General features: G+C 48.3%; 1 protein-coding gene across 1 annotated transcript in view; it reads right to left on the bottom strand.

Moving 5' to 3' along the window:
* Positions 1-22,636, bottom strand: part of SFMBT2 (Scm like with four mbt domains 2) — a 219,976-nt gene that overhangs the window by 21,664 nt on the left and 175,676 nt on the right. The window contains exons 12-16 of the mRNA XM_032881633.1: positions 19,392-19,505; positions 17,862-17,904; positions 15,992-16,062; positions 13,509-13,648; positions 2,479-2,588 (exon numbers count right to left, since the gene is read on the bottom strand). Of these exons, the coding sequence (XP_032737524.1) occupies positions 2,479-2,588; positions 13,509-13,648; positions 15,992-16,062; positions 17,862-17,904; positions 19,392-19,505 (478 nt within the window). The remainder of the gene's footprint in view (positions 1-2,478; positions 2,589-13,508; positions 13,649-15,991; positions 16,063-17,861; positions 17,905-19,391; positions 19,506-22,636) is intronic.

Here is a 22,636-nt window from a genome sequence, read left to right as displayed (position 1 = left end):
GTTCTTTAAGTATAAAAGGTGTGGCTGTTAGATAAATAGGGGGAAAAATCATCAAGGGACAGAAGATGACGATGTTAAGTTTTTCTCCTACGCACAGGTCAAACCTTTTCAATGGCACCTCCATCCTCTCAAGAAAATGGGTCTTTTCTCTTCAGACGAGGAAGAATGAGTCAGAAACCCCAACTGCTCAGCGACTGCCCTCCCAAACCCCAGGGTTGATGATCTCCTGTCCTTTCCCCCAGAAGCACTCCCTGTGATACTGTCATTGGAGGACAGGGACCCAGACAACCAAATGCCTTAAGTGCGAGTCCCCCTCTTTAGGAGGTTAATTTATTCAGGACAGGATGCGTTTCAGCCTTTCAGCAAAATGGGAAGAAGTCCGGGCTCTCTCTTCTCATTTGCACCAAAGAAAACAGCCAAGTTATCAAGATCTAAAATGTTGTCATTTTACCTCAGAAGCAAAGAGGTGACTCAGCACACAGTACCCTTAGAAGGAACACTCCCTCCCACCTGTAAATCTGTCATCATTAGCGGCTGCTTTTGAGACGCCACCGTGATCCAGAACTCTCGAAACCCAGGGCAGACAGAAACATCCTCGTTGTAAGCTGCCACGTAAGATCCAGCTTAAGGAACTCACCGTCGTCTACGATCTAATAGGTAACACATCGCCTTCATGATCAGGCAGGGCTGACTGCCCGTGTCAGTTTTGACTGTATGAGACTGGATTTCATAAAAGCTCTGATCGACTTGGTAACGTGAAAATGAGTGCCAACACCGCAAGATTAACTCTCCCTATCAGTCTGGTACCTGGAGCAACTTTCTGGCTTGTTTAGCAACAGGGGCGATTTTAATGGGGTTTAAGATTTTTGTCCTTGTCCTATTTCCTTATCCGTGAGGTATGTTTGGGAGGTACGGAATCTTACAGAAACTGTTTAAAGCAAGTGTTTCTCTGTACCAACACATGCTTGGGTTTTTGGCCACCACTTTCCGGGGCACTGACCTTAGAAAATATCAAGGTGCTGCTGATCTCCCCCTCAGATGAAGTAGAAAGATCAGGAACATTCAGCTGGTGAAAAACCTGCTTTAGTTTTTTCTGCACTACAGGTAATGCTCATGTATTTATTGTTTCTTTTTTTTTAAATAAATTCAGTTGCTGACATTTATTTCTATTAAAAAAAAAGTAAAATGTTAACAAACCACACTGATTACAGAAGGGAAAGATTTAGTATGGCTGGAAGAGATCATTAATTTTTCCCATTAATCAAAGCCTCTCAGGTAATTTATAGGGGAGGCTCATTTGAATACTTCTCGGGAAGGAGGAGATCCGTGCCGCCTCTCACCGACAAGCCACTTCACACAAATAAACATTCTCCCAACTAACGCGCATTCCCTCTGACGCCTGTGACTTGGCAGTGCATTGTTAGACCACAGATGACATTTATGGCGTCTAAGATTACAGACGTGATCAAAAAAGAAACTAGGAAATGCCGAGTGGAGAAGACAGTGAATGCAGAGTGGCCGAGTGGCACCCGCCATCCTCACTCAGGACCAGCGTGGTCAGCAAACCACAGGCGAGGATAAAACCGGTCAAACAAACCACTTCACATCCCTCAACTTTCACATGAGCAGGACAGGAGCTTTCTTTAAAAGGGGGCTCAGCCACACTCTCGTCGCGGAACGTGCATCCCTGCTCAGAAAGACTTCATTTCCCAAATGTCACATCTGAAGACTACGTGAGGACGCTGCTCCACAACGAGTTGACCAGTCAGATCTATTCTGCGGAAAAGCTAAACGAATACCAAGGACCCAAAGTCAAAGCCATTATTAGAGAAAATTATCTTGACAAATGGACCTTTTTCTCTCCGCCTTCTAAACACCGTGCTCAAGCTTATCGATCCAGCAGGGGCCGTCAACTTCAGAGCTCGAGAAATTTAGAGCAAGGCCAAAATACCATCTTTCCAGTTAGCCTATTTGCAAGTAAGAGGGAACAACTACATTTCAACCCACAGCCCATTCACCGAAACCAAGCAGAGGATCGGGTTTTTTTAATCTTTTAACACTGCCAACTCTCAGCGCAAAGAACTTCTATCTGTGTCTGGCAGAGCTCCTCACGGTATCGAACGTTCAGAGTTGTCCGTGAATCACAAATAATGACAACGGATATCCTCTCTTTCATAACTGTTCCCCTCCTGATCAAATAATCTATTGGCCCTCAAACACAGGACATTCTGACTCTGAACGTTTATCACAACGAAGTTACAGTTAAACAAATCTCTCCTTTAGTTCCGGAATCCCAAGGCTTAAGGCAACTCCATGAAACAGAAACGCCAATAAATCTGTACACAGTGCCCAGAACTAAAGAATGACGGCCCCTCCCATTTGTTCCCACTTCTGCGGGCTGTGTCAGGAAGAGGAAGGACGAGTTTCAAAGGAGCAGGCGCTTACCAGACCTTGTTTCCCAGAACTGAGAACACCTACTTTGCCTTCAGCGTCTCCTCCTGAAAATTCCAGTGTGGATCTTCCACCAGCTGTAATTCTCTCAACACCCTTCCAGGCTTGTAAGCCGCATTGATGATCATGCTAAGAACCTGCAGGGGAGAAAAGAGCAGCAATGAGCTTCAGCCGTATCCACCCCTGCTAAGACGAGAACGCCGCCCCAACCACCCGGCGGACAACGCGTGTTGGCCGCACGCATCTGCTGAGTGGGGCAAAGCATTTTCCGCAGCCGCACAACGACTCAGCTCACCACCCACGGGGTCCGGAAGGTGGCAAAATCCAGTCCCTCTGGCGGGCGTGTGGACCACTGGCCAGAGGGGACGGCAGACCCTCCCTGTCATGTCTGACTGAAGAAAAGCGGATCTATTTCCTTTAAAGAGCCAACGGCATTACGTCGCAATGGGATCGGCTACTGAAAATTTTTCATTTTTGAAAATAAATTTCAAAAGGAATCAGTGGGACGGAGGCAACAAAACAGATCTGCACCGACAATTCTGAGCAGACTTCAGATATCTGTCCGGACACGAACCAAGTATCTGAAAATCACCTGACGCCGGCTCAGTATACGGACGATTCACAGGAGGACGCGCTCTGAGATGCAAGTGCTTCGAAGGACCGTGTGGAGTAACCAATACTCTCCCGTCTCCTATTTCCTCAAACCTCACCTTTATTCCCAATTCCCAGCTCAAGGGAGTCCACCAGTGGTCGGTGCCTCCTGTAACACTCCCAGAAAGATGGGACATTCCGCTCTGTGAACCCATGAGGGCTCTGCGAAGGTCCCACGTTCCTATTAACCTGTGCCCCTTGAACGGAAAGGCCACAGAATTCAGATCCCACGGGGCAGCCCCCCCACTTCTGTAAGCCAGTCATCATTAACCACAAATGTCTGCAAGTTCTGGCACGTTCCAGAGCTGCTGCCACTTGGACATACCGCGCAAAGAACGGGAGGTACCATGCAGCCTCCAAGGGAACCCCCCCCCACACTGTGAAGTTGCCCGAAAGACCCCTTGCTGAGGATCTGCCACGTGTGAGCCCCCCGTAGCGGCAGCAGGAATGGGTCACTGTGCCTGGCACGCCTGCATGTTGCAGGTTTCTGAGCAAAACACACACCCCTGGGGAGGGGGGTGAGAAACGCCATGACTGGAGTTCCTGCCAAAGCCCCTGCTGCCTTGGGGGAGGACACCGCATGGTATCAGGAGGAGGATGGAGATGGACGTATGTGGCCCGGATTTTTACGTCGCAGTGTCTGTGGCACTGGCGTGCTCTGCACCCTGATTTAATTCTGAAAAACAACAAAGCTCCCTATTATAACAGAAGAATCAATCTTTACAGTATTTCAAACGGTGCAATGAGCATGCAAGTGTCTTTCCTGAGCCGGGTCAGCGCTCCGCTATGTTGCCAGGTTCCTATAAATCCCTGGCAGGAGCCCATGGGCCATCCGCTCAGCCGAGGCACTAAGAGGCCAGCACAAGGCCATACAAGCAGTTTTGCGGTGTTTATGTTTTCTGTGTTAGAATAATCATCTGATTTTATTGTTTACTGTCAGTACCATTTGCAGAAATCGAGTTTAAAAATAAATCCAATTAGAATTGGCTGAAATAATGCACAAAGTATTTATCAACAGACAATAAAATTTAAACCAATTCTTTCCATTGTGTTTCACAAGGAAGGGCCCAGAGCTACATGTTATTCGCTGCAGAATGAAATGTATTTGGAGACGGTGAGAAGAAAATGCCTTCCAGAGTTCCATCCAGCCTGGGAACAGGCAGCCATTAAGTTGTCAAAAGTGTCCAATATTGAATAATTTTCCCACGGCATTTCCGATGCCACACCACGCGTTGCCAAATTCAGCAGGCTCGCTATCAGACTTTGGGACTGTGAGCTCAATCATTCTTCTGCTCGTGACATCTTAGCGTATGACAACTACCTTTAAGAAAACAACTCAGTTGGCAGCTGGTACCACCATCCAGAGTCAGAATTACTGCTCCCTGTACCACACGGTGACTCAGGTCACTGGATTATGCCCTTGATCACAAGGGGTTGCGTGGACCCTGCCCCCAGTTAGCTAGCAGGATGCGGGTGTGAAGTTAATAAACACTATTCCCAAGAAACGCGCGTACAGGTGTTGGGGTAACTGCAGGAGGAAACTCATGCTCCACACAACCTTCCCTCGGCTTCTTGGAGTCCATGACATGGGTGGTGGAGAACACACCTCACGCAGAAGTCTCACCTCTGCTGGTGAACAGATCTGGGCTCAAACCCCAGTTCCATCCTGTATAAGGATGAGTTCTTGGGGTGCCCGACTGGCTTTCCTCCTGTACGATGGGGACACTGCCATTTATCTGGCTCATAAGGGGATCAGAACATTCCACCCAAAATATACCATTTTGGCATAGGATTATTTTGAGTTGAAGGCAACTGAGAACTACACACAGGAGGAACTCTCCATTCTGCCCTTTTCTGCCTAAAAGCAGGGCCCAGGTGTCCCTTCATACCCGGAGGAGGAAGAGGAGAGCAACCCTTGTCACTGGAGAAAGCAAGATGTCCCTGAGATGACTCTGCAGAAACGAACTTCACTAAAAGAAACCTCAACTTCCATTAGTCTCTCTTACACTTGCCTTCCCACAGTTTAGCACCCTAGAAGACTGAACCCCTTTTCTTTGGTCTCTCCCCTCTTCTAACTGCACTGCCGTTTGTTAAAATGGTACGGAAACATCTCAAGCATAATGGCCTCCCTGGGTTTTCACTTATTATCTGTGAGCCCCTGTGCACAAAACATAAACCTTTCCTCCTACTGATGTGTTTTGTGGTCAGTTTAATTCACATGTCCCAGTCACTAAACCTAAAAGTAGAGATTTTCCTTCTCTACAACAGGAATGTCATGAAAAATAAAAGCGATCACATCTTGGCACACAAAAAATGTTTAAAGGTAGCCCAAATCTCAGTATCAACCCAGTCCTTGGCAAGCCATAAAAAAAACTGCCCACCTCCCTATCTCCGCCAGCCCCCATGGATGTGTCAGTCTTCACAACTTTGCAAAATAACTCTGTGTCAAAGCTCCTTGACTTTCTTGCCACCGATTCCTTTTCAGAACACAACTTCTCATAAAAGTACTCTGTACTTTTAAATTCCGCTGCTTCAATTCCATTCTCGACTGACCCAAATCCGATTCCTCTTCAACCACGACACACGAGTGCTCTGGGAAGGTCACCGAGGACCTGCCACCAAATCTAATTAGCACTCCCGTCTCACTGGGTCTCTGAGGAATCCAGCCCTGCGTTCCATCGCCTGGGCCTGCAGCACCTCTCTCCTTGCTTTCCCGCCCTCTGCTCTGCAGGAACAAGTGCTTATGCAGAAAGCGGGGAGTGGGTCAGGTGTGTGGGGGTGGGGAAGGGGGTCAGTGGAGGGAGAACACAGGTAGGCCATGCCAGCCACAGGAACTTACTCTGCAAATCGTGTGGGGCACACAGGAGCCGCTCGACCAACGTGGGTTTCTTCCCCCAACGCCTCCCCTTTCGGGCGCTCAGAAGATTATGTAAATTGGTGGGAATTTTTTTTGTTCACATCATGAAATTACGTGATTCCATGATTTCCTTTCATATCCACGGCCATGGAAACTCCCAAAACACCAAAGTAATTTAGATAATTTCCAACCTCAACTGTATCATATGATCAAAGTCAGAACAATGTTGAAAGTGCAAGGAACCACTTAATAAGAAAATTATTTCTTTGAGTATCAAAATCAGAAAACACTTTAGAAAGCAAACATGGCTCCCACAGCTTGAGTTCGGCTGATTTAATGGAAAAGAGACAGATTCTCAACTTTGAAAGTATGTAATTTGCTAAATTCTAGTGACTGTGGGGAGGCCTCTCTTTGGGGGAGATTGGCTCCTATAGAAACATGAAGGAGAATATTCCCTCTTAGGGAGGTCGAGAGGTCAGAAAAAGGATCTGGACACAAAGCAGCCTCCCCCACACGCTCACTCTGCTCCAACAGACCTTTCTCTGCAGTGCCTCCAAGAGCCATGGTTACAATAATTAGCTTTTTACAGGAACTGGGACCATCAAAGGCCCTTGTGGGCCTAAAACATTTCTCCTTTTCAAGTTCAAAATCAGATGGAATGGAGCTAATTTTATAAATAGGTTGGTTGTTTTTATTCCCCTGTAAAATGATAAAGAATTGTTCCTGCTTAATCAGCAGTTTCTCCATCCATAGGGTTTTGAGCGTCAGAAAGGAAATAACCTTTTCAAGTGATTTACTCCTGAAAACCACGTGTTTTCATTTCGTCTCCTCAAAAACTGACGGCCCTATGCACATTCCTTTGCAAATGCTGCATATAATACTAAATATTATCTAATGATAAACTTTATGTTCCTCACTCCTTTTGTTATTGCAGAAACGTTACTGCTAACGATAATAATTAGACATTTTACCAAGTGGAGAACTCTACTGCTTTGGCCAAAACTGATTTCGACTTTCATTCGATCCTCAACGGAAGGCTGACCTCCCCTGGCAGCCCACTACTCTGGAGGGGAGGTGCTCCCTCTGTCCCAGCGGCAAGGCTAGGAAGCCCCTGGGCTGCCCTGGTAGGTAGCCTTTCCTCCAACCCAATCCCACGCCAATGAACTCCTGGCTTCATCACTTCAACTTGATTGAAAGATCATTTCCTAAAAGTTAGGCTATAATTCCCAGGAATTCTCTATCTCCCCCTGAAAGGCCAACAGGAGAATCCCACCAGACTCTAAATCTTCATTCACCTCAGTCACCAGAAACCCATCACTTCTAGAACATTCTTTATACCCAGAATCTGTTCCCATATGACTCTGCATTTCCCCCTAGGTATGACCCAATCTCAAGCCCCTCTGTGTGCTCCCAATGCATCCATTCTGCCCTCTATCATCAGCGAAATATCCTAGAGCCCCAAATGCTTTCCAGAATATTCTTCACCCTATAGTTTTCCCTTCTGCTCCGGACTGAACACTGTGCACCCCAGCCCCTATTCATATGTTGAAATGCTAACCTCCATGTGAAGGCATTAGGGATGGGGCCCTTGGGGGAAGATTAGGGCTCCATGAGGTCATGAGGTTGGCACCCCTGTGCTGGAGTATAACTTTGTGAGAAGAGACCCAAGCGCCTATTCTCTCTCCCACCATGTGAGGACACCGCAAAGAGGCCGCCAGCCCCATGCAAAGCAGGACCTGCTCTGCGGGCACCCCAACCTCAGGTTCCTGCCTCCAGAGCTGCGAGGCACACACGTCTGCTGTCTGAGCACGTCTGTGGTGTCGGCTGCAGCAGCCCGAGCAGACCAGTCACCCGCCTCTCCTACACCACCAACTTCCCTCCTCCGCGGGACAGCTTCCCTTCCTGCAGAAACCGGTCCATGGTCCACCCTCAACCGTGACAACTCTCCCTTCCTCTCTCATCTTCCTGCAGCCACCCTGTTCACTCTCCCTTCTCTTTCTAGGACTGTCTGCACTTGGGGGTCCTCCTCGCCTCCAGCACTCTCCAGCACCCATTCAGGGGTGCTCCCACGCCCACAACGTGCCCGCCTCACTGAAGAACAGCCATCCTTGGTTCTGCTCTTATCCAGCCCCGCTGGTGGCTCGAGGCAGTGCCCTCACACCTTCCTTGGTGAGCACCCTCTCCTCCACCTCCAAGACACCAGACTCTCCGGAGCTTCCTGAATCCCAGCTCGCTTTCCCTGGGTCCCCCTGTGCCTCCTCCCACAAATAACAGTGGGACTCAGGGCTCAAGTCCTTGGACCGTCTACTTCACTTTGAGGTGCACCTGGCTTTCAGCACGGCCGCACACTCACAAACTAATGGCTCCTACATTTCTATTTCCATCCTAAACCTTTCCCCAGCTCCAGACTTGTGTGTCCACCTCCACTGGGATGCTCGGTGGGCATTCTGTTCAAATAAGACAGATTTTATCCATCTGACGGCTTCCCCTTCTCAGCAACGTCTCTTTTCTTAGTGCTCATAGCCGACTTAGGACACCTCCGTGAATTCTGCTCTTTTCACAGTCCATGTCCATAGACCAAAAGAAACACTCCCTGTCTCCAATATTTATCAGCTTATTTGTTTATTGTCCACTCCCACTAGATCATAAGCACCACGACATGAGGGACTGTATTTTGTTTGCTGCTGTATTCATAGTAGTCACAATTATAACCACCAATAGCGGGAATTCAGTAAGTTTTTTTTTTTTTTAATTTTCTCAATGAATTTCAATATGAGCTCCGAAATGAGTTTAAGATATTTAAAAATATATTTAAAAGTTATTTAAAAATAGTTAAAATCAAACTGACATCTAGAAATTAGTGACTACTTCACCCCAAGGATATCTTTGATACCATAAAATACACAAAATACGTGTGGATAGAGACCCAGGAGGTAGTATTTGCTCCTGACTTTCTTTGCTACAAAGTCCTATCCTACAGCATGATGAGAAAGTTCCACGAAGGGGTCTTACCTTCCTGACAGGCAAATAACAAAAACTTAAGCTTTGCCAAGCTTCCCAGACACTGGCCAGCATGCTGCGAAGTCCGGCTTCACAGATGACGTGTGTGTGTGACAGTTTATGCCCGCACACAGGCTTGGTGCTTTGTTCTTTATGGGCTGGTGTTCAGCATAAGCTTAAGACAGCAGCAACGGAGCCACCACACGATGCCACCCAGAGCCAGGGCACCATCTTGGATTTTGTTGACGGATGTAACGAGACATCACCTAGGCAAGCCTTTTCCTCTGACATTACCGCAGAGCCTGAGTCCTTCATATGAGGCCACAGTCCCCCGTGACCCACTCCACCTTCTCCATTTATACTAATGAACACAAGCCTCTTCTGAGGGACAGAAGGGACCGTCACATACAGTATGGCACCATTTACATGAACAGCCAAGGCTGCTTTGGATTCCTTATTTTCTGGGTTCCCACATGAAGTCATTCCAGTTTTTAAGTGCAAGTTGTGACAAGGAGCCAAGAACAAACGCTCAATGATATACAATGAAGGGAAAGTCAAACAAGTCATCCCAGGACTCCCCAAACGTGGGAAATAAACACGGTAATCAAAACCAAGAGACTGAGGGAAAGAGCTTCACGGGTCAACCATGGGGCAGAAACATGAACCGCGAGCCTCAACTGAAGCCAAACTCCAGCTGTCGGAACCCACCGGAAAGCCGGGAGGGTGCGGCGTTCACTCTCCCCTGCGGGGCACCATTTGCAGGCGGGCATCTCGGACGGGGCAGGGGAGGCCGGCGCGCTGCCCGACTCCGGAAACAGGGAGGCCTCCGGAGCTCACTGCCGGCGCCTGTGCTGCGCCCGTGAAGCACAGGGCCATGGGCACAGTGTCCAGAACCTGCAGGAAGGGCAGGTCTGCAAACCTGCCTCCTGCGTCAGACCCGACGTTCACTATTTCAACCCTCTGCTGTGATGCTCGAGACCCACTGCCCCTGACTGCCTGACGTTGGCTACATGTCGTAGGGGGCTCACATAGTCGGAGATAACTGCCAGATGCCTGTCGGGCGGGGGTCCTCCGCCCCTGCCAGCCAGGGAGAAGGGGTCTGCAATCCCAGGTCCTGAGCCCGAGCGCAGGAGGCGGTCACAGTGAGACCAGGAAGGACACCACAGCATATAGAAAGGGGGGCCTCTAGAGAAGGCATCTCTTTCCATCCTCTTCCTTACTGCCTAACACGTGACCCTGCTTCCAGATTTATAGACCACATGCCTATGCCTCCCGCGGACCCCACAGAACACAGAACTGGGGTGTTGTTCTAACCTGGCACAGATCTCTGCTGTGTATCTGCACTGTGTTGGTTTGCTAGGGTGAGACAGGCTGAGAGGGTGACAGACCAGACCCTTCCCCAGACCCACCCTTGGGCTGTCACTTCACCAAACGAGGGGCCGCATCTCTTGCCCACCGTGACCCCCACTCCAAGAACAGAGCCCACCTGGCACGAGGGTATGACCCAGGCATTCCTGGGGCCTGAACGAACGAACGGCAGAGGGACCGTGATTCCCTGCCAGGCTACAGCACGGGAAGGGTCCCTGGTGTGGCACACGCTCGGGGAGCCTCGGCTGCATGCAATCAGCCAGCACCTTCATATCTGAAACACGCTAGAGCGGTCGTGGACAGCTGGAGAGCCATGCCCGGACCACAGCGCACCTGCATGCTCCACACCACTCACTCCACACCTGCTGAGGCCCCAGAGCTACGAAGACAACAGAAGCCAACGGGACAGAGAAATCTCATTCACTGGAGGAGAGCACTCCCTGCTAGTCCACCCTCTGGAAAGGGACGACCCTTTTCTCCACCTGCATTTCACTTCCCCAAGGCCGGCTCTGGCCACAGGCACACAGGTCAGCCACCTCTGAGCAGAGCAGATTGGGGGGGGGGGGCGACAGCTGTCACTCTGCCTTTCTTAAAGACCTGAAAACCTTTAACTGCTAAAACCACCAAAAGCCTGAGAAGCAAACGTGCTCTGTCTTTGCTCCAATTACCTCGTTCTCTTTAAGTAAAATGCAATTTGAAACCACAGAGGTTTTGGAGCTGAAGGGAGCACATTAGCATAAATATTGGCTGGAACTCCCATTTTTCTTGCACTCACAGAACTGAAGTGCTTATTTTTTTTTTCCTTCTTCTTCTTTTCCTGCCTCATGTATTTTCTGATCATCAGCAAAAAACGAGTTTTGTCATCAGAAAATGGCTGTGGGCTGGCTTTTGCATTTGGCTGCTGGCAACTATCGGGGAATTGGTTGGGGACAACCACTGTTGACTCTGAAAACTAGTATAGGAGAGCCAAAGAGCCAGGCCCCGAGGACAGGTTGGACCCCGGCCAGCGCGTCTGTGAGCAAAGCCGGGGCAGGTGACCCAGGACCGCGGGCTGATCCCTGGAGCTCGCCGGCACCAAGAGCCTTGCAGGCGGCTTCACAGGCACCCACCGGTTCACGGCCTTTCCGCCAGGCCTTCCTGCTCCTTCCTGATCCCTCCTGACAAAAACAGGCCTTTCAGAGGCATCCCTTGTCCTTCCACCTGCCTTAAGCACTATCATTCCATAGAGACGAATGTCTTGTCTGTGAGACAGACCAACCTGCCACTTCAGCTGGGCCAGATGTGCACCGTTCACTTTCGGGAGGCAGGGCCCAGGCGCAGGAGGCGAGCTGCTTTAAATGAAAGTGGGTCCCGGATGCTAAGGACACCTGCCAGGGGCCCAGGACAAGGCCCACCCAGATCTGTGCCCTTCCTGTGTCCGTCCTTCACACTCAAGGTGCCGCGCGCCTTCTTTCCCGCTCTTCCCGCCTCCGTCCCCGGGCACCACTGACAGCCCAGGCCTTCTGTGGGCAGGCTGCCCGCGCCTCCTTCCACACCGACCATGGGGGACTCCCGGGGATCTCCACACACCTGCGCCAGCCCCGTCGCGGCACGGAGACGCTCACCCCTCTGCAGTCCTTGACCTGCCTGTTCGTCTCTCCCTCGACCGGAAGTGCGTGAATGATGGGACCCCCGCTGAACGCCCTGTGGGTTCCATGCTCCCAAGTAAAACCCATAGCAATGGCCCCATCAGAGCTTCTTTTCAGAGTTTCTTCTCAATCACAACTTCAATTTTCTCTCTAAAAGGGATTTTTGCTTTCTGAACAGGTAAGTCTTTAACTACTAATTCTGCAGATGGCCTAGAAAAGCTCACACGCTCAGCCTCTGCTACAGCCATCTCACTCTCTTTAAGAATGACGTCGGAAACCACACGGAGGTCCCCGTGTGGAGGAAAGGCATTTGCATGGTGTCACTCAGAGGGCCAGAGAAGGCCACCCTAGAGCTACAGGGCTACCCGGTCCTGCCTCACCCGTCAGGCAGGCCAGACCTCTCTTCCGTTCTTTTGAAACTGTGACATTCTTCTGTACCCTTGAGTCGCCTCCAGCCGAGGGAACCGCACCCTGTCCCCTGACACCCAACTGTGCAGCCGCGGCCGTGCTCCCACAGGAGGCACTCCTCCCTTTGCCCAAGCCAGAGCAAGGGGCCCTTCCCATCTGTTTGTCACTCCTTGTGCTCCCAAAGCGCTCTGCTCTGCGCCCTGACTGTGCCTCACACGGGACCGCCAGCCTGGAGTGCGCCAGCTCCCCAGCAGGGCCGTGAAGCCGCAGCAGGCCGGGGCGGGGATGGCTTGTGCTCGGACAAGGCACTTGGGCTCAGGGCCTGCCTCCGAGAAGTGGCCTCACAGACATGCGTTTGGTACATGAACGATTGTTGGGCCCTGGGAATTAAAACACATTCACTGCGAAGAGGAACATCTACGTGGGGTCCTCTTTCTTAAGGGAAAACACTGATACGTGTGAAAAGAGCAAAGATCGTGTCCCAAGAACAGTTCAGAATGGTTCCAGAATTCTACGCCATGTCCCCACGGGCTCTGTGGCTAGGCTATAAAAACGGGCCAGAGAAGAAAACCTCCGTCCGTGTAACGAGGACTCCCCTCTCTCTGTGGGTGGACCCTGAAAGACAGGGAGAGAAATGGGAAAAAACCATCGAGACGATGCATGGCTTCGCCCACAACACCAGCTTCAGGCAAGTGCCTGGAGCCCACTATGCAGTGAGCCGGTGCCTCCTGCAGGCAGACGCCATATGCGTACGACCCACGGAGGGGAAAGGCCGTGCCGCCCCCAACGTGGCCGAGGGGCAGCCATCCCTAACAGCACTTTCTCTCACCCATCCAGGCTTACTTACCTCTTGAGAAAAACCTCCAGTCTGCAGGCCCGGGCCCCCACTCCACACAGGCAGCCCTTAAACCCACTGCAAGATTTCACAGGACTTGGGCAAGGAAGGTCTAGATGCCCCTCCACAGGCCTGCGGGCCTTGCTGGTCTTTGCCTGACCAGCTCCCACCCCAGGAAAGAGAGAAAGGAAGCGTGTGGAAAATGTCACCTCAAGTGATTCGAATTTCTGTTCTGTCCTTCAGAAATCATGTCTGTGTCCGGGACGCCTGTGGAAATGCACAGCTGCAGAGCCCGGCGCGCCTGGCTTACCTCCTTCAGCACCAGCACGCACTTGCCCGGTCCCACGGACTGTGGGAGCTCTGCGATTCGGCCTTTGTTCAGGTAAGGGCCCGAGAAACACCTGTGGTTGATGAAGAGCTGCGGACAGCAGTACTTCCCGTTGACAGGGCCTGTGGGGACAGCAGCATCGCTCGCGATGAAGGCGCCCACAGAAACCTGCTCCGACCCACTCAGTTGGCAAAACGACCCAGAGGCCCGCTGCGTCTTAGCAGCCGAATGTCTTACAGACACAAGAGCATAAAAATCGGGGTTATTTTTTTGCTGCCATATAAATGAACTTTTCTGTTCATGATGCAGGATTCAAGACACACAAAAAGATGTGAAATCAAGACAATGACAAACAATGCATCACTGTGCAGCTGAGAAAAACAAGACACAAAACAGGAAACACGCTCAGCAACAGAGCTCAGCTCCCCTGGGTTTTCTACTCCAGGAACTCCCCCACCTTCTCTTCCCCTAGCCTGAATCTGGTGTTTGTCATTTCCACGCAGGTCTATAAACTTGGCCACAAACACTGGTAGACCAATGCGTGGCATTTCGGGTATTTTTAAAAATGTCCCATGAACAGTTTTCTGCAACCTTTTGTTTGTTCCACCTGAAATTTCTACAATCCCTCCAATGGTCCACGTATATGAAGAACGTTCATCCTTCTGTCCTTTCTGTGTGTGACCCCATGACACGAATCCAGCGCAAGCCAGCAGTCCACTCTCTTGCTGACGGACGCTCAGTCATTTCTACTTGCTCGGGATGACCGACAGAGCTCTCCTAAACACAGCTGTAAACAGCTGCTTCTTCCGGGCAAGAGAGCTTTCCAAGTCCGTAACAAGGAGCGGACCTGCTTGGCCGTGGGGGCTGCACATCTTCAGTGTCCCCCCCCCACACATGCTCAAATCGATCTCCACATGGACAATCCCAGTTTATACTCCCATCAACACTGCACAGAAGCAGCTGCCATCCCACGTCCAAGCCAACACCAGACGTGGCAGGGCGTCTTGGTTTTGCCAGTCTCACGGACGTGCCACGTACCTCCCAGTGGACTGAATCTGCATTTCCCTCATTATGCTTTCCACGTAGCAGGGTCTCAAATGGCCATGGGGAAACGTGGAAGGACTGAATGGTAAGGTATTACCCGAAACCTTCCTGGTGTCTGTAACAGGGTCTCGCTGTCAGCCTAGACCTGCCCTCCCCTACATCATTCCGGCTGAGTTCCGCTAATAGTGGTAACTCTGTACAAAGACCCTCCTTAGTTTGGGACGGTAATTTAACTGGCCCAGAAGGACTGTCCTCATAGGACTTCAACTAAATACCAAGAGGGAAGGAAGGAGGAGTGTTATTTTTGTGAGGGGAAGACAAAGGGAGTAATACAACAATTACAGACTCTGAAAGAAGAGCTGACACTGTTCTTTTAAAACCATTCTGAAGTTTGAATTCTATACAACAAAATTAGGCAAAAGAATTATGTCCACAGCTGCATATACATGGAAATTTTTTGGTAGGATTACCCTATCCAGAACTTCAGGAAAAAAAATATTTTAGTAAGTCTACTCATAAAAATGCTCTCCTTATATAAGTTTGATCACCAGGATTCTTCCATGCCATAGAGCTTAGAAACCTAGAAGAATTCAGAGCAGTTTTCACTTTGGTTAGAAAACAGAATTCTTTTTTTTTTTTTTAAAGATTTTATTTATTTATTTGACAGACAGAGATCACAGGTAGGCAGAGAGGCAGGCAGAGAGAGAGGAGGAAGCAGGCTCCCTGCTGAGCAGAGAGCCCGATGCGGGGCTCCATCCCGGGACCCTGGGGTCATGACCCGAGCCAAAGGCAGAGGCTTTAACCCACTGAGCCACCCAGGCGCCCCAGAAAACAGAATTCTTAATCAAATATATTATTTAATGTACAAACACATCTATAATCAGAGTTGTTGTCAACGGGGTATCCACATTTGTTTTCAAAGGTCATTGTAAGATATAGAACTTCACACATTAAAAAACATAAATTATTCACTCTCAGCTTTCAAACACAGAGGGTTTTAAGGAACAATTCAAAAGCCCACAGGGACTTAAATATTAACCAGTAATGGAAAAATGCAAGTGGGATGACAAAAAAATGTGAAAAAAAATATGGGTGCCTAATAATAATATTTTCAATTCTTTCTCCCTGCACATGACATCTACGACATACATCCCTAACTGAGCTCAAGTTTCCAAGGAACACATGGACTCTTCTCCTGAAGACTGAGAGAACGGTCTAGAGCCACTGACCAAGAGACAGAAGAGGCACAGAGAATCTGGTTTAGAAATTTTTTTTTTAAAGTAGGTATGTGTTAATAAGCGGCAAGAGCGACAAGGAGAATGAACTTAAAGTAGAGATATTCTTCTATTGACCTAAAACCACATGCACGTCTCCACTCCCAGATCAGGACAGGATGGCCAGCCGTGGGTGGGTTCGCTTACCTGCAGTGTCCAGGTGAGGGAATAAACAAAGGTCATGAGGTATTTTCTCAACAGGCACTGTGGATGGCAATCTGTTGATCAAGAAAATACAACTATCACGGCTTGCACTCTTGAGAAGAAATGCAACGAACGAAATAATTAAATTAATTAAACTAATTAAGTCTTTTCCCAACTTATCGCAACTATCACAGAAATCCAAGCACTCAGTAAAGCCAATGGCACGTCTGCCCCTCATGTGGTCATTCCTGGTCAGTGATGTTCTTCTAGGAGGTCCCTGCCTTTGTCTCTTGCTCTAGAATCATCATAATGCCCTTCATTATATTTTAGACACCAAGAAACATCAACTTGCATAGATTTTAATGGAACTTAGACTTCCCTTTGACAGAAGAAGCTAGTACTTTCTACAGACTAGTGTCTGAGAACTACTTGGCCTTTCGTTTTTGGTGCCTGTGCTTGTGTGGGTCATGGCCACACTAAAAAGACCTCCAAAGAAAGCCTACGAACGGACAGGTCCTAGAAAGGGCAGTCAGCCTAGTCTAGAGCAGAGTTTGTGTTCTAGTTCAGTAAAAAGCTGCTGAATAAACACGGAGAATGTAGCCCCAGGGGGAAGAGGTGCGCTGGTTTTCACAGGGTACCCAGGATGGTGGTGTGGAAACCACATCACTGAAAAACGACACAAATGCAGAGCGAACCATCACGAGATCTCAGTGGGGTCCTCTCCGTGCTGGTTCTCAAAGTGGGGTCCACACACTCGCGGACCAGTGCCACCCGGAAAAGTGTTAGATGCACAGACGCGCAGGCCCCACTAAGACATCCTGAGTCGGGGGATTCGAAGATGGGCCCAGCAGGGAGTGTGTCTTATCGAGCTGTCTGGGCGACTGGTACAAGTGCAGGGCGGGGGCCATGGGTCCACGGACCACAGACTGAGGAGTCACGGACTCGGATTTGGGTTCAGTGATGGGACTGTCTATTGTTTGCTCTCCGTTTCAGTGTTATCCAGACCGCACCGGAATCAGATTATTAACCTGCTACACGGCGCTGAGACATGAATGCACTGAAAATGCCCACAAAAATTGTTATTCACATTCAAACAGCAACGCACTTATTAGTCAATTCACTTTACAATTAAACCTGGGAACCCGAGAAAAACGCTATTGTTGAATTCACTTCTACTGGTGTATTTTTATTAAGAAAACAGAACTGCACTGCAAAGGATGTGTATTGTAGTGGACCTTAGCTGCTCTTCAATATATAAAAATGCTACTAACGATGGCAAACTTTCAAAAACATATTCCATGTATGCACACTTCTTGATACCTTTTCTCCCTAAAATTACAACTGAAACCAGGGGTAATGTACACTGAGTTAACCATGACATTTTTGTCACAAGAAATCTAATTTAATCTTCAAGAAACCCCCAAGAAACAGGTGCTTCACACAAGAGGATGCTGAGATGTGGAGCAATAAAGCAGCTTCGAGGACACCTTGCTGGGCCTGCAGAGCTGGCCTCAAACGACAGTCTGCCTACCGGGCCGGCCGTGACCCGTGACGCCAGGATGCGGAGTGTGGGTGGGGAGAGCGAGGTGCCGTCACTCTCCATGTGTGGGGCCAGGATGCCCTCCAGGTGTGCCGACAAGGACCGGGAGGGAGAAACTACAAACCAGAGAAGAGATCCCTGGCGGAGCAGAGCCTGTGTCTCGCATGTAACAGGTGCATCAGAAAGACAGGTATATCTACGATCTCCTCTGTGACTGCGCCAACTGTGAACTAACCCCTGATACAAACAGCCGTGCTTCCAATCCTCTGTAAAGATGGCTCTATGGAGCTTAGCACCCCTAAGTTTTGGGAAAAAACAGAAACAGAAACGTACTGTTTTTCTGGTTGCACGACTGCAATCTTTCTCTTCTTTTGTGCTGTAAAACAGGCAAGAAAGGGCAAAAGGACAGTCAGCTTCGTTCGCAAGTTGGGCAAAGGCATTTTCTAAAAACATCTTCCCGTCGAATGGGGTCAGTTTCAAAGTAACAATTTAAGCACTGATAAGTTACTGCATTCTCACAACTTTAATTTCCTCTAGCATTAAAATAAGACTTTGACTTGGGGCGCGTGGGGGTGCAGTTGGCTGGGCACCTGACTCTTGGTTTCCGCTCAGATCATGATCTCAAGGTTGTGAGATCGAGCCCTGTGTCCTTCTCTCTTCCTGTCCCTCCCTTCTCAATCTCTCTCTAACATAAATAAATCTAAAAGAGACTCTGACTCATCAGAAATGAAGTCTAAATAGAATTCCCCGCATTCAATAAGATTAAACGGATCACTATGTTTGTATCCTCTGGATAAATACCTAGTGCAATCACGGGGCTGTAGGGTAGATTTACTTTTTTATTTATTTTTAACTTTTTGAGGAAGCTCCATACTGCTTCCAGAGTGGCTACGTAATTTTAACTAACACTTTTGGTAAACATTAGAGTGGGATAAGAAATGGCAAAAGTGATTAGTTTTGAAGAGTTTTAAATGGTACGATCTCAGGATAACAACCTACAGTAACCTATGTTAAAACACACACTGTTGTATATATTTAAGAGACAGAGAGACAGAGTTAGCTGCTGGGTTAACTACTAAATACTGTTTTAATTTGGTCTTTTTGTGATCAGAAGGATGTCGTATTATGTACTTTTCAAAGCAAAGTTGAAATCTCACTGGTTAGTTAGTGCTAAGTGTAGTTAAGTTTTTATATGTTATGTCAGTAATTATTAGGACCAATTATGATTCTTTTAGGGTAAACCTCACGAGAAAAATCAGTTGTTTCTCAGACATGATAGAGAAACGGTATCTGGGGGCTCCTGGGTTGCTCAGTGGGTTGAGTGTCTGACTCCTGGTTTCAGTTCAGGTTGTGATCTCAGGGTCTTGAGACTGAGCCCCCAGTCAGGCTCTGTGCTGAGCGGAGCCTGCTTGAGAGTCTCTCCCTCTGTCCCTTGCCCCTCCCACCCCACTTGCGCATTCTCTCTCCCCACCCCAAAAACATAAACAACAACAAAAAAATAAAAAAAAACCCACGGTATTTAGCTTAAATTTTCTCTAATCAAAATAATGAACTTTAAACTGAAGACTTAGTTTATTTTAAATCTATTTATATATCATTTTATACAATCTTTATAGGTCTCACTACATTTATTTTCTATTTTGCCTCTGCCACTCCACGGACCTTCACCTGCCGTGCCATCCTGACTTAGCTTGTCTACCTGTGAGATACTGCCACATCTCCATCTCGCGAAGGTACTGGAAGCATCCATGAGATAAAAACATTGTTTTTTACAACCTGGCTACAGTCTCTTTACAACACAGTCTATTCACCTCCCAAGCCCCAGACACCGTCCACGCTGGCTCCCACCTGGACGATACTCACAGACGGTTTTGTGTGGTGTGGTCAGAGGGTACGAGTTCGCTTCGCACCAGCCCACGGGGAAGATGTCCATGGACTCCACATCAACAATGAACTCAGGGGAAGGAGTCTGCAGACCTGCATCGGGAAAGTCAAGACAACGAGTACAGACATTACCACGGAGACCCAGAAGAAAGGAGCCCATCAGAAGCATCACGGAGACAAGGATCTCGCTCCCTGGACCGTTCAGCCGAGTCCAGTCTGATGACAGATACCAGCACATGAAGTACCAAACAGCTGGAGTACGAGGGGCGCAAAGAAAGTGACGATCCAGAAGATCCAAGCTACCTCCTGTGGGGGGGGTGGTGCAGAAAAGCTGGCAGAGGGAACAAGTCCACCCCTTTCCTAAAAGTACCTTTAAAAACGAAGGAAACGGGCCCGAGCTGGGGCCACCAAGACACACTTCATCTGACACCCAGCAAAGGTTGACCTTCAATTCACGAAAGTTAAGACTACCATGGAAAGAAGCTGCTGGGCAGGGCGACGTGGGTGTTGAGCAAGACACACAGACACAGTTCCTCTAGGGAGCTGGCTCACTCGCGGGTTTGACTGGGGTTACTTATTTTGAACTCCATGGGTGGCCTGCAGGCTTCAGTCATGTCCCACAAGAGCCATTTATGCGTGAGGGTCTTTTCTAGCGGGGTCTGCCTAAAAGTCACCCCGTTTCATGGATCTACTCGCGCCTTGTGATAAACTGTCAGCACAGCTCAGAGACTCTGAGAGAGGAAATCCACCTGTGAGGTAAGCGAAACTCTCAAGGAGCTCTGGACACAGAGGACACACTTGGATCCCAGCAAACTAGTGAAAAGGAGAAAATTCGATACCGAATCAATAGTTCTTTGGGGGAAAACAGAAAACCCACAGCACTGAGGGAAGACACTCATGAACTACGAATGGAAAGATGTGACCTCTATTAAGAGTCTGACCACTTCCTCTCGCTTTGCCTTGGCTGCTTCATGGAGCAACAAGAGAAAACAACGCAGTCAGCAGCCCCCCCCCACCCACACACCCACGTCACCACTCCGCATCTGAGGAGTTTTAAATCCTACCTCCCCCCAAACTGAATGTCATGAAGCTCAATTCCAGCAGATGCAAAGTGGTCCCAACCACCGTAACGCTGACGTCCACTGCATCGGGCCCTCCCTGCAACTCCTCGTGGTACAGGAGAGTCCGTGAGAAAGCAGCATGCTGCTCCACAGACGTGGTTCCGATTCAGTGCTGGCCCAACACTGCTGCGCTCGTGGCCCCCGAACACGCCAACACATGCGTGTGATCACCACCAGTCACTCTCAGCTCTGGATTCCTTCCCCAAGAAAGCAAGTACCGTGATTATCAATCCTAACCTTCTTTCTCCTTAATGCTCCCATAATTTGAAGGGTGCGTAAGCTAAAGAAATGCAAGCAGGTTTGTGGGGATCAGCTCTCACCAGCTGAGTGAATGGAAATCATTTCTGTCTCCCATTACGACTCCACGAGTACTTAATGTCCTCGCCAAAGAGACCGTCTAATAAACAAGACCACGTCCAAAGCAGACAAGAAGTAAACTCCCTGGGTGGCTTCCACTGTGGAAGTGACCGCTCCTGTCCTGGAGGGCGCCCGGCTCTCTAGAGGGTCTGCAAGCTGTCTTTTCCTCTCCAGACTCACAAGAACAGCACCTGTTTCTCAGCTACTCAACAATTTTGCCAATGGGCTGAATTCATCTACAACATATATATGTATCTCCAGACTTAACGTTTAGGTACAAATAAGATTTTCAAGGTCAAAGTAGTACTTCGAAAAGAAGCATAAGGTGAACTTGATGGCCTGTTCCTTCCTAAATCATGACCTTGATCTTCCAATATTCTGCTGGCTCAAACATCACTTGCTATTATTAATGCTTTAATATATACACTTCCAAAGCAACGTATACAGTAATATATTTATACGGCTGTCTCTACCATGCTTTAAAATTCTTGATTCATGTTCTGCATTCAAAACAAATATTTATGAGCTGCAACGTGACAGCGACTACATCTTCAAGGAAGTTATAATCCTGCCTTCCCTGCTCCTTCAAATCTAACCCATTAAGGCATCCACTGAATAGGAACAGATGGAAAACTGGGTTATTTATCTCCCAGAAACATTTTCCTGACTGTGAAACTTTTCCAATCCTATTCTGAATGATGGGTATCGATTCCTTATGTCCTAGTTCCTAGGACATATCTACAACTAGATACATCTGGCTGGACTCGGAATAATCTTTATAAAAAAAACCCACTATTATCCAAGACCAGCGACCCACTAGCTTACAAAATAATCTATTACAAATGTATGCGATTCTCCTTGATTATTCCAGGTTTTCCAAAATGACCTATACAAAGTTTAGTGGACTATTCCAATAGTCTTACCATTTTAGAGGACACCCTCTGTGAACAACACAAGGTCATGCTCAACCCTGGAGTTCATTTTAGTTGCATCCGTCAATATGAATTCTACTTGCTTATCCTTATCCAGAACCTTCATCTCAAAAACCACCAAGAAGCCTCAATCTCTATCTATGGGGAAGTACTTCAATAAATTCTGGTACACCGTATGACGGGATCTTCTGCCACTGTAAAAAAAGGATGAGAAACCTCTTTGTATACTTATATACAAAGATGTATATGTATATGTTGAGTCAAATAAAGGCAGAGTACAGAACACTGTGGATATGTAGTATACTACCATCTGTTTAAAAAAAGGGGGAAATAACATATATTTACATGTGCATAAGACAAATCTGGAATGAAGTGTAAAATTCTAATACAGTGGGCGTCTGCTGGAAAAGGAACTAGGGCACCGAGGGACGGGAGCAGGAGTGGGAGAGAGACTCTGACACTTTCGTGTATTTTTGGCCCTTGCGAATGAATCAACTAATTTATAATCACAAACTTACTATCACTACAATAATCACACAACACAAATGCTCCAAGAACAAAAAGAGTCTCACGCACAGACCCTACTGCCACAGAGGCCAGATTAATGACGGGCAAGTGACCGTAATGGGAAATAAAACCACACCATGATGAATCATTTCGCTAAGAGGACAGAGATGTTCCATATTCACAAAGCATGTAAATTTGTTAAGAGTCACTTTGGAACCTTAAAATAGTTTTGCCATGTGCCACGTCCAGAGACTGCGTCATCCCCTCACTGGATACCGTTCCCTTCCACAAAGTTGTACCTGCCCTC

The sequence above is a fragment of the Lontra canadensis genome, unplaced genomic scaffold (genome assembly GCF_010015895.1).
Source record: "Lontra canadensis isolate GAN:19392208 unplaced genomic scaffold, GSC_riverotter_1.0 scaffold76, whole genome shotgun sequence".
NCBI lineage: Eukaryota > Metazoa > Chordata > Mammalia > Carnivora > Mustelidae > Lontra > Lontra canadensis.
The sequence above is the reverse complement of the archived record's forward strand: the minus strand, read 5'-3'. Positions and strand labels throughout refer to the sequence as shown.